Below are 12,636 nucleotides of genomic sequence, written 5' to 3'. Positions count from 1 at the left end.
AGGGGCACAACAAATGATGTTGAATATCCCATGTTCCTTATGCCTTGCCTAGGATTTTGATTCAGAAGGATGCACTACAATAAAACAATTATTACTGAGTAATAGAAGCAATGCATCAGCATTAGACGCATATTAAATGGCATTCTTAAGTATCAGATAACCATGCATAACAAATTAGACAGTAGCTGAAAACTCAGCCTCTGTGATTAACTGAATTCTGCTACATTAGCTTAAAATACCTGACAGTATATCATTTAAATAGCCTAAGGAGGTACCTTTAAAAAGAGGCAAAACTAGAATTTCATCTTAATAATTTCCATTGATCCTTAACAGAATTCATTATTGATACCTCATTATCCCCTTTATTGTTGACTAAAAGGATGAAACTGTTGGCATTATGATGCATGTGTTGTACTTGATGGCAAACAACTCATAGAAGATCAACTCACTTATATATATCTAGATGAATCTACGGAAGAGATATCAGATGACAATTCTCAGTATGACAAGTCCAAAGGGGGAGATTGTTGGCATTATGAGACAAGTGTTGTCCTTGACGGCAAATCACACAAATGATAAATTATAGTGCAGCAAATTTATTTGATAAATTATAGTGCAACAAAGTTTCCTTCATGTAGAGAAAAGTTCACGCACTTTTATGCAGAGAAAAGTTTATTCCATGTAGAGAAAAGTTGACGCACTTTTATGCAGAGAAAAGTTTATTCCATGTAGAGAAAAGTTCACGCACTTTTATGCAGAGAAAAGTTTATTCCATGTAGAGAAAAGTTCACGCACTTTTATGCAGAGAAAAGTTCATTTCACGTAGAGAAAAGTTCACACACTTTTATGCAGAGAAACGTTTATTCCATGTAGAGAAAAGTTCACGCACTTTTATGCAGAGAAAAGTTTATTTCATGTAGAGAAAAGTTCACGCACTTTTATGCAGAGAAGAGTTTATTTCATGTAGAGAAATGTTCATGCACTTTTATGCAGAGAAAAGTTTATTTCATGTAGAGAAAAGTTTACGCACTCTCATGCAGAGAAAAGTTCCCTTCATGCAAGAGAAAAGTTCACGCACTTTCATGGTTGGTTCATGGTATTAGTTCGAAAGTTTTTGATCCTATGGTTTTGGCCCGTGGTATTGCATCCAAAAGTGTTGATCTCACGCACTTTCATGGTTGGTTCATGGTATTAGTCCGACAGTTTTTGATCCTATGGTTTTGGTCCATGGTATTTCATCCAAAAGTGTTGATCTCACGCATTTTCATGGTTGGTTCATGGTATTAGTCCAACAGTTTTTTGATCCTATGGTTTTGGACCATGGTATTGAGAAAGGACTAAGGTTATAAAAGAGGAAGGAGATCATTTGGCAAAGCATCATCTGAATGATTGAATATCTGATAAAGTGTTAGATCTGGAATACTGTGATTGGGTTATGGTGCAAATCTGGATCTGAGCTAAAGAGGGATCTCACCGGTTGATGGAGAACAAGATTTAAGGATAGATCGGGATCAAATGGTTTGAAATGAACTATCTCTATATATTTGATTATGCTTATTCTAGATCTGTATATTGAAAAATGATCTGAACTGGGTATAACTTAAGTTTGAAATCGCTGCAAGTCATGTTTGAATATTTATAGATCTGTACGTGGGTTGGCTTTGGTGTAAGCGCGTATATATGCAGGTTTGGTTCATTGTAGTAGCGTATACAATTTGAGCTATGATATTTGAAGTCACAGGTGGTTCTGGTTGTTGATGGGTTCTGATGACAGTTTAAAGGTATCAGTATTCTGCATATCCTGTTTGGTTGATTGTGTTTAGCTTCAGTATTGATGGATGAGAACTAATATTGGATCAGGATCATAATAACTCATATTTGTGTGATCTGATGGACTAGATCTGGGTGCTAACACATATATTATCCTTGTATATATATTGATCTGGTGTTTGGGTGATTCAGAAGATTGATTGATTATGTGCTTCAATGATATTAATGGGTCCAGTATGAAAATTGGATGAAACGTGGCCTTTCAGATTATGTGTTGTGCTTCAGGAATATCCAGTCTGAAAATGTATGAAACATGGTATCTGGAGGAGAGAAGATTGTAGGTCGGCGCCTACGTACTAGTATCTTAGCTAGTACAAGAGCTAAGGGGGTAGTAGCTCCCTTCCAGTAGCAGTTGAAATCTTTGGAGCATTGTAGTAGGTAGCAGCCTGCGTACTAGTAAATGGATCGGCTAGTACAATAACTATGGGGGTTGTATCTCTCTGCAGGTAGAAGCCTGCGTACTGGTATAAGACTGCACCAGTACAGAAATATTGTAAAAGGATTTTCTTATTAAGAAGAAGATTGAGATGACTTGCAGCAGGTGGTTTTCTCCCACATTGGGTTTCCACCTTATATCATGGTGTTCATGTGTGTGGCTTATGTGTGATGATTTGTTCTATTTTACTGCACCTGTTTACTGTTAATATGGTTGATAATGTTCTAATGCACTCATTAAGGATCAACTAACTGAATCATAAGAAGTTGTGGAAGTAGCATATATGAATCTGAATATGGAAATGAAAAAGTTTTATTGATGTGATAATACTGATTCACCCCCCCCTCTCAGTATTATTTCCAACAGAAACTTTCAAAAATCATTTGTTAGACATATGGCAAATGCAGTGCTAACTTGCTAAGTACCAATCAGCCATGCATAATAAATTGCAGATCATCTGCAAACTCTGAATAAAACTAAGTGACTAAATGTTGCCGCACTAAATTTAAGAAACCTGACAAGTATCTCCTTTCAATTACCTTAGAACTTTACGAATATGGAAAACAAGGTTTTCATCTGGTTATTTCCTACTCATCAATAAATGAATTCATTACCAAAATGTACTGGAAAGTGGCAATAAATAGATGAAACCATGATGGAACTTAATCTACTTTATTGGCACTAAAACCCACACTATTTGGCATAAAGAAAGGTATTGGAAAACACATGTGGGTATGTTAAATATTAGTATCAGCGAAAATATCAATTAGTGGGGCAGATAGTATGAGATGCCAAAATTTGACAAGGGTCCCAGAGAAAGCAATCACAACAATTAACACAAACAACGAAGTTTCAAATCAAAGCACAGGCACTAGATGGAAATCAAACAAAACAAAAAATCCACAACTTGAACTAATTTGGGAAGCAGATGAATATAGTATAAATATGGTTGTTTTAATAAAAAAAGATAAATATGGTTGATCAGTCCAATAGACCAATAACAAATACCAGCAAATGGGAGGAATGATTTGATAGATCATAGAACCAATGAGCATGAACAACTTTAACAAACATTCAAAATATGTAAAGTGTCAGAGGACAAAGATAACTGATCAGACCAACAGTTCCATGAGACAGGATCTTGTAATAGGGGCACAGCAAATGATGATGAATATCACTTGTCCTAGCAGCACATTAGAAGCTCTCAATTTAGTGTCTACTCATTCATGGCTATATCATCAATACTTGGTATGCATGGAGGTCTTTATTCAGTTTTTCAGTTCTTCTGTCAAAATCAATATTTTTGTAAGGTTGAGAGTTGTAGCCATAAGTCAGGGTAATTCATGGGGTTCTTTCAAGTTTCAAACACCTATGTATGTGATTATTTTTTTGATTAATGTCTATTAAAAAATGCTTTACTGATCTCTTGAATGAATATATGTGAGAGATGAATTTTGCAAGCCTAAGGAACTGAACTACGGTACAATGTAAATATTACAAAAAAATTATACAAATGAGATAGAAATATAGATATAGAACTAAAATTCTATAGCAATATAGATATAGAATTTATCTCAGGTAAGAAATTACATAATAAGTGCGTCATAGCAAAATGAAGGAGATAAATCATTCAAGAATTACCTATAAGATTGAGTAGAGCTGTGAAGGCTTTTTGTAGAATGTGAATCATTCCATGAGTGGAGGAGGCATGGAGGTTTCTTTGTTGATGTGAATGATATACTTTCTGACACTCATAATGTATCATTTTCAGAACCTTCATTGAAGAATATGGGGCACCAAAGACTTGCCAAAACCAATTCAATTTTTACGATGCAACTGAAGGAGTGGTTCTTGTATCAAAAAGCTGTTGTAACATTGTTCCATCAGGTTTCACAAAAGATAAATTCAAAGTTCATGGTATACGAGAAGAAAGAAAGAAGAAACTGTAGCATATTACATTGAAAAAGTGGAACATGCTCCATGGCAATCCAACAACCTGCAGAAGAGCTATGTGAAATAGAAAGCAGAACATTTAATTACTACCTTGAGTTAAACATCCTCATTTGATAAATATAGAAATATGCTTATTAGCGGATGTAAGTATGACACTTGCTGAAAGACGCATTTTCATCTTTACTCTTCGCCCTTTCTAAGGTATCAGGAACTCCAAATACTTGCCAAAACCTGAGTGTTTCATCTTCTGCAGCTGATGCAACTGTGTACCCATCAGGGCTCTGAAGAGGTAAGGCATAAGAAGGATCATGAGGACAAATCCATTCATAAAACGAAAGATGAATGCATAAGTACTCATAAAAATAAATCAATTTCCATACCTGTGCCAGATGAAGAACTCGAGAAGTATGACCTGTAAGTTCAGTAATCTTCACCATAGATGGGTACTTCCATAAGGTTAACTGGTTCTGACTAAATCCATGTGAACTCAGTAACTCACGTTCATGCCTATTCCAGAGTAATGAACAAAATTGGGAATGAGTGTCTACGGTATTTAAGCAAGCACCTGTGTGAGTATTCCAAAACTTTATAGACCTGTCTGCACTCCCTCCACCAGATGCTAAAAGATTGCTTTGGAAGGGGCACCATGCCAAGGCCTTGACTGCTGCACAGTGTTCATCTAAGCGGTGGAGATATTGAGAGGTAGAATTATGGGATGCCATGCTCTGATCCCAAATGTACAGTAGATTGTCATTCCCCCCACTTGCAAGTTGTTGGCCAGAAAGAGACCATTTCAATCCACAAACCTCCTGGTCATGCCCTCTGTATGTTTGAACAATGTGCTCTCGCATACGAACATCATGATTGATTATGATCCCATCCCGTCCTCCTGTCATAAGAATAGGACCATTCCAAGCAAGGGCACCAACACGTGCATGATGACCTTTCAATGCTCTTAACTACAATTTTATCCATGTCAAAATTTGGAGATTGCCATTACATTGGAATGAAAAAACCTTGAAGAGTCCCATAGTTGTATAACATAATTATTCAACCCAATGGCAATGTGCCTCCCATCAGGTGCCCAGCTAACACTAGTAACAGGGCCTTCTTCATCGTCTGCAATCAGAAGCTCTGATATAGAACTATTTGAAGCATCCCACAGGTATACAGTATTGCCAAGGGCTATGGACAACACATTGTTCAAAATCCAGTCCAGTAGGTTCAAGTAATAATCATTCATAAGGTCTGGTGCATCTAGAGTTCTATTTGCAGACTATAATCAACATGGATAAGTTAAAATATTAAGAAAAAAAAGGTAAATGGCCCAAGGAAAATTGTTCTGAGATGGGCATATCTAGTGTACTAATAACGAAAGCCCCAAATACTATTCTGTTTGACTGGACTCCAAGGGTATATTTAGAAACCCACATCAAGAAACTCTAAACAACGCTAAAGCTAGCAGATACAGACAAAATCCACAAACCTTCTGTATTGAACAGGGACGATTCCAGCCTGAAACTTAGCAATGTGCAAACCCTCGTCCAAACCCTTCTCCCTTCTCTGCAGGTGCCCCGCCCTCCTCTGCAGCAACTCCGCCCTCCTCAACACCCCCATCCTCCATCAAATGCAGATATCCGCATGCAGGACGGGTTCATTCGGTAGGTAATATAACTGATTTATTAACTAATAACTAATATGTTAACTTTTTTTAAGGTTTTTTAATGTTTTATTACATTTTTTATTAAATTAGACAACTGATTTTTTTTTAATCGTCTAACAATAGATCCGACGACTACTATTAGGACAGAAAGGCATTTTGGGCGGTTTATTTCAAAGGGAAACTCCTTACGACGTAATTAAGATATTTTTTGGTGTAATGGTGGTTTTTTGGAACTTTTATGGGCAACTCATGCTAAGGGCTGGCGTGACAAAGGGCTAGTGTGGAAAAGACCTAGTCCGATTTGGGTGATTTTGAAGACTTATATGCCCCTAAATAGTCTTCACTGAAGCCACATGTTAGTCATGCAGACATCTCAATGCAATGTGGCGCATAAGGGGGGCGGATGGGGATTACAATTTTTAGATGATGAGATTTGGAAAGAGGTTGTATAGTATTTGGCCATTGAGGAATGCCCTAGGATGTTTGATCAGGAGGCAAATGCTACACTATACAAGCCGGTTTCACTTGAAAAGATACACTTAGTTCTGAAATCTTTCACGAGGGATAAGTGCCCTCAACTGAATAGTTGGACGGTTGAAATTTTCTTACATTTATTTGAACTTATGGGACAAGATTTATTAGATATGGTCACAGAATCCCGTCAAAGGAGGTACATTTTTGGATCTACAAAGTCAACCTTCATTGCTCTTATTACAAAGGTATCCACACCAGACACTTTCACCGACTTCAAACTGATATCCTTGTGCACCATTATATATAAACTTATATCAAAGGTCATAGCACAAAGAATTAAGGGTGCCCTTTCATCTCATATATCCATAGAACAATTTGAGTTTCTACTTGATAGGCCAATTCATGATGCTATTGCTATTCCACAGGCGTGCATCTACACAATACACACTTAGAAATTGGAAGCGGTGGTTATGAGGATCGACCTAAAAAGGGAATATGATTGTGTGGACTCGGGCATTCTTAGGATTATACTATTGAATATTGGGTTGAAAATACAAAATGTGGAATGGATCATGGCATGTGTAATGAATGTATGGCTTGATGTTTTGGTAAATAGTTTTCCAACTAACTTTTTTCGAGCTAGAAGAGGATTACGGCAAGGATGCTCTTTATCACCACTCCACTTTATTTTGGTTATGGATGGCATTAGGAGGAATATTATCACAGAAAAAAAATTTGGGAACTTTCAAGGGAGTGCACATGGCTCCCAAGGTCAGTATCACTCATTTTCTTTTTGTCGATGATATACTTACATTTGGTATTATTTCCAAAGTGCAATGGGTGACCCTCCATTATATATTCCACTGCTTTGGTGAGGCTTCCAGACTCATTACAAACAGGCTGAAATCTTTTCTCATATACTCATCTAGTGATATGGGTGAGATACAACATATTGTTGACATCTTTGGAGTTGACACTATGTGACTTCAGGATGGTTTTTATTTAGGTTTCAAACTGAAGCCTATTGGTTATCAATTGGAGGATTGGACTTGGTTACTTCACAAATTTGATAAAAAACTCAAGGGGTGGATATAATACAATTTGTTTTACAACAACTTGCTACATATTGGATGCATCTCTTTACTATTCTTGCTTCTATCCTATTTAAAATATGATCCATACTGCCTCTATTCTTGTGGTTCGATGTTGGAGGGGAAAGAAAATATAATTTAATTTCTTGGGAAACCATATAGAATCCCAAAGAATGTGGAGGTTGGGGAATATTGAATGCATGAGTCTTTGGGAGATCTTTGCTAATAAAATCACTCTCGCGTGCCTAATTCGGAGATGGAATTTGGGCACAAATGATCTCTGCCAAATAACATTTTCAAAGGCCGATTATGTAATGGATCAAGAGGCAAGATATTGGAATCAAGAGGGGTTCATATATATGGAGGGGTTTCCAAAAAGTGAAGGCAAGGTTTTTGCACAAGATATAGTGGTCACTTTGTAATGGGAATCTACTAGTTATTGGGAGGGACTGGATAGCTGGTGTGCCAGACTCCATCACATCAAGGGAGGACACTATTAAAAATCTACATCAGAAGGTTATATTAACGTTGTATCAAGTTATATAAGGGTGGCATAGTGTTCATCTTACTTGGAAAGAGGAACCATACTTTGGTTTGTCGGGACAACATCGTTAGTATTGGGATGACTATGTCACCACACTTAAAAGAGTTGGCTTGTGTGGAAGTGCGAGAGGTGATTCCTATTCATGGAGCATGCCTCTAAGGAAAGGGGTTGTGGTGGTACTGGTCACTAAAAATTATTTCCAGCACATGTGTAACACAAAGGAGTCCACTTTGGTACAACGTACCATGGATATGTGGAATCTAAAGGCCCCTTTGAAAATTAGAATTTTTTGTTGGATGGTGTGGAAGAAAAGTGTTCTGACATGGGACAATCTTTGTAGACACATTTTTCATAGTCTTGGGTGGTGTCCCTTTTATGGCGAGAATCTAGAAATTGTACTTCATATTTTTCTCATATGCATGTTTTCCCTCAGGATATGGGCAACCACTCTGTCCCATTTTAACATTGATTTCAGGTATTTCACTTAATTAGAGCAATCCTTTCGATGGGGGTTGGATGGTAATGACATTAATCAATACATTCCCATGTTTGTCATTTGGGAGATTTGGAAGGCCCGAAATCATCTCATATTTTGGGGACTACAACTTAATGCTCACAAGATTTGTTCCAATATTATTGTTGGACAAAATGTATTGAACCAATGAAGAAGACTTACAGGGACCTATTCGGGAGGTATATATGCAGACATATCTTCCTACCCGCCGGATTTTTCAATGGTGTTGCATAAAGGGGGAATGCGGTTGTGGCGCATGGCTTCACATTAGTGAAAATTCTCACTACAAGTTGCATTGGTATGGGGGCTTGGGAATTAATACTAGGGTGAAAAAATGGTGGCATTATGGGGCCTTCTATGGTTTTCTACAGAAAAACAAGTCCATAACATTCATGTGTATGGGGATTCCATGACTATTATTCAGGACATCTTGGGCAACACAACATTTGACCCTCTAGATTTCAAAGGCTGGAGGGAGTCGGTGCATGCTCTCATTTTATCTTCCACTAAATTTGATATTCAACACATCTACACAGAAATTAATGTGATAGTTGATTTCTTATCCAAAAAAGAACTGAATGATACAGATGGATATATATACTTTTCCTTTTTTTCTGATGGAGCATCCAATGTGGAGGGGTGCATCGCTCTCCCATAGATTTCTCGGCAAAACTAGTTTATTTTCACAACTCTTTTCAGACATATGCAGATAATTGTTCCACTTTGGACCTTAGTCAATATTATATTTTATGTTTGAGATAGATGATGGTTTTTTTTAGATACATAGGTTGGAAATGTTATTTTGTACTTTAGAACATGATGAATTTTTATTATTGACACAGAAAACGTAGCACAATGGAAAACACATATGTAACTAGGTTTTCCTCTTTCTCCTTTAATAAAATCTAGTTCAACTTTTTTCTTCTGAAAAACAAAAAAAATAAAAAAAATAAAAAAAAAAAAAAAAAATTCACATAAAGTAGTAAAACAAAAGATATTATTATTATTATTATTATTTATAAATTGAGTTGGTATTAAAGTTAAACATTTATATATTTAAAAACATATATAATAAGAAAAATATAATCATTCCACCCAACCACCAAAGTATCAATATATGTGAATATGATGGTTTTAATTAAATTGAAAAGCAATAAAAGGTTTAGTTATTTCTAGATAAATCTTAACTATCAATCCCTAATTATGTCATGGATGTCAAATTTGTACATTCCAGCTAATAATCATTAATAATTAAATCAAAATTATAAAAAATGTATACTAAAATAAACAAACATCAATTTTTCTTTCTATAAGTAATGTTTTATTTTTAAATGATTAATAACTCTACATAATTATGCAATAGAAATGAAATAAATATATATGACATTGTAATTGAAAATTTTATTTAAGTAAATTTTAATATTTCAACATAATACGAAATATATAAAATATTAAACTTTAAAAACCATATTTATTTATTTGCAATAAAAATAAAAATAAAATAATTAATTAATGTTTATATTAAAATTATAAGAATAATATATTATCTAAAACTTGTTTTTAAATTAATATTTTATATTATCAAAAAATCAGAAATACATATCCTCATTTGGGGCGTGAGATGGAAAGCATACGTCCTACCACTTCCCATCGTTTACTATTAAGATCCCGAGGATATCCTCTACCACCCTCCACATGGATGAGGCACATCGAGTGGTGGCCTCATGCATGGCCTAATTTAATGCCATTCCAAAAGGTGGTAGCATCATAATAGAGGTGAATGTTATCGACTTTTTTGCTGGTAAGTTTTATAAGTTTCTTGTTCGCAATTCTTGTTCGAATTTGCTCTGGTCTGAGCAACATGACGACTTGCGGGAGGTGTCCTTCGATGTCCTTCATTAGGAATTGGTTTAATTATAGTTGTTTCAAGTCACCTTTCTCGAGTATGTTTTCATTCACAACCTCTTATCCCTACTTCCATGGCTCATTATATACATCTATTGGTATCTATGAAGAATGGCTATGTTTTGAACTTGATGGTTTGGAAGGAGAAATACCCATATTCTTATATGACAGTTGCAAATTATATGAGGGTTCTTTTGTTTTGTATACTCTTATGTATGTTTTCATGGCAATTATGTTTTCGCATATGGGAATTTTCTAGGTAAGGCATATGTGTCATTCTTGGCCTTCTTCTTGTTTCTGTCCCTGGTGCACTAGATTTGTTTATCTTCTAAATATTTGTGTTTTAGGCTGTGAACCTTCAGGCTTATGATATGTGTGCAGTTCAATTTATACTTATACCCTCCGCCATTCAGGGTAGAGTTAAATTCATGTTTCTTGGCTCTCAATCTATGTTTATTTCCAGTTTCCAACCTGCAACAGGAGAAAGAATCAAAATATGTATAAGTCATGGCCCTCACATATGATTACGTTGGGAGGTTCCATGGCTCGGTGAAACCCTTGGAATCATATTACTCATGGGTATATGATATCCTCATATCACTTAACAAGGTTCAAGATAGTTGACCTCAGTTCTTTTAATCACTTTCGAACCATGGCTCGTTCTACCTATGGGAAGGGCAAGACCACTCGGGGTTCTCATGGTTGTGGTAAGAATCCTAAAGCCTCCTTTGAGTTTTGTAATCCTAGCGCTTCAACTAGCAAGAACCGTGGTCATAATTCAACATCCCACATAATTAATGAAGCTACCACTACCTACCATGAGGGAAACCTTGCCCAGGTCTACCATCTTATAGCAGAGTGGGGAGATATGATTAACCAAAAATCTGGTATATTGGATATTGATTTGGATAATTGGCAAACTTTTATGCCTGATCTAGGACACTCTCGAGGAATAAATTCTCATTATAAATAGACTTCTCATTTGTATTAGATGAAGAAGAACCTCCTAGTTAAATCTTTGGAGAATCTCCCCTGTGGTTTTCCTTTGTATTCTCAAAACTTCTTGGATTAGAGGAAGGATTTCTAGTAGATTTAATTTCAACTTCAAATGCAGAAGGGTCGCCTCAGTCACATTGAATTTCATATTCCTTGCATCTAGAAAAATGAGCTTTTAGCTTCAAGTGCGAAGGATCTTGCTCCTGTTGATTCAGCTAATGATGAATAGTTTTAGGTTGTAATTGATATTGTAGATCAAGTCCACTCAAGAAGATATTTAAATCAACATTTCAAACCTACGACTGAGGTCAATCATGAGGAGAAAAAATTATGGGAGAATTGATACGACCTTGGTATGATAAATAGGGAAATGAATTTTAGGGTTTAATGGAATAAATTGGCAGACAATGAAATTAATTAAGGTTTTATTAAGAATATTATAAAATTGGTGTGATATGTTAAAATTAATTATATAATGAGAAAAATAGAATATTAAATATGTTTGAATATAATATTTATTAATTTGAGAAATCATTTTTATTCTAGAATTGTAAATTTTAATTTTATTAAATAAATTAAATTATCTATGAAGGATTGGAATAAATATGAGGGATATAAAATGATGAGAGTAAATAATTAGATCACTTGAATACACATATCTTTAATATTTTCTAAATATTAATTTGAATTTCATGAATAGTTTAAGAATTTGAAAAATAATAAGATTAATGAATGAATTAAACTAAAAGCATGAGGGATTAGAGACAAATGGAATAGGTAAAAACAAAGAAATGATGATGTAGGGATTAAAAAGTTTTGAATTTGGATGTCAAAGTAGGGATCCAATTTTTTCTTATGATCCATTCCTCATCCCTGTTTAGGTTTTTAGGATGTTTATTGATTTTGATGACTTCTCTGAATTTTGTATGGAAATAGTGGTCAATTTTGGCTAGGATGAGAGCTTAATAAATAGAATTAAGGAATAATAAATAAATAATAATTTATTTGATTATTTCCAGGTGATTTAGTCAAATGTGAAAAGGAATAAATATCAAAAAATGTTTTAATAATTATTCCTCGATGAAATTAAATAAATAATGATTTATTTAGTTATTCTCATGGGGTTTTTTAATTTTAATAAAAAATAATTGAATAAAAATGGTTTACTAAATTATTTCCCATGGTGAAAGTGATTTTACTATGGTAAAATTAATCCTACATGGTGTATTT

General features: G+C 35.0%; 1 protein-coding gene across 1 annotated transcript; it reads right to left on the bottom strand.

Annotated features, from left to right (window-relative positions):
• Positions 1–4,353: 4,353 nt before the first annotated feature.
• Positions 4,354–5,836, bottom strand: LOC149184874 (cell division cycle 20.1, cofactor of APC complex-like). Its single transcript, XM_089415468.1, has 4 exons — positions 5,693–5,836; positions 5,220–5,495; positions 4,600–5,178; positions 4,354–4,500 (listed from the first exon to the last, which is right to left on the bottom strand). Exons 1-4 carry the CDS (start codon positions 5,834–5,836, stop codon positions 4,354–4,356), a joined length of 1,146 nt encoding a protein of 381 aa, XP_089271594.1.
• Positions 5,837–12,636: the final 6,800 nt, after the last annotated feature.

Source organism: Pinus tabuliformis, chromosome 3_2 (assembly GCF_031772625.1).
Source record: "Pinus tabuliformis cultivar Carrire ecotype Pingquan chromosome 3_2, CPIR1, whole genome shotgun sequence".
Classification (NCBI taxonomy): domain Eukaryota; kingdom Viridiplantae; phylum Streptophyta; class Pinopsida; order Pinales; family Pinaceae; genus Pinus; species Pinus tabuliformis.
Note: the sequence above shows the minus strand (reverse complement) of the source record. Positions and strands in the feature narration are given on the sequence as shown.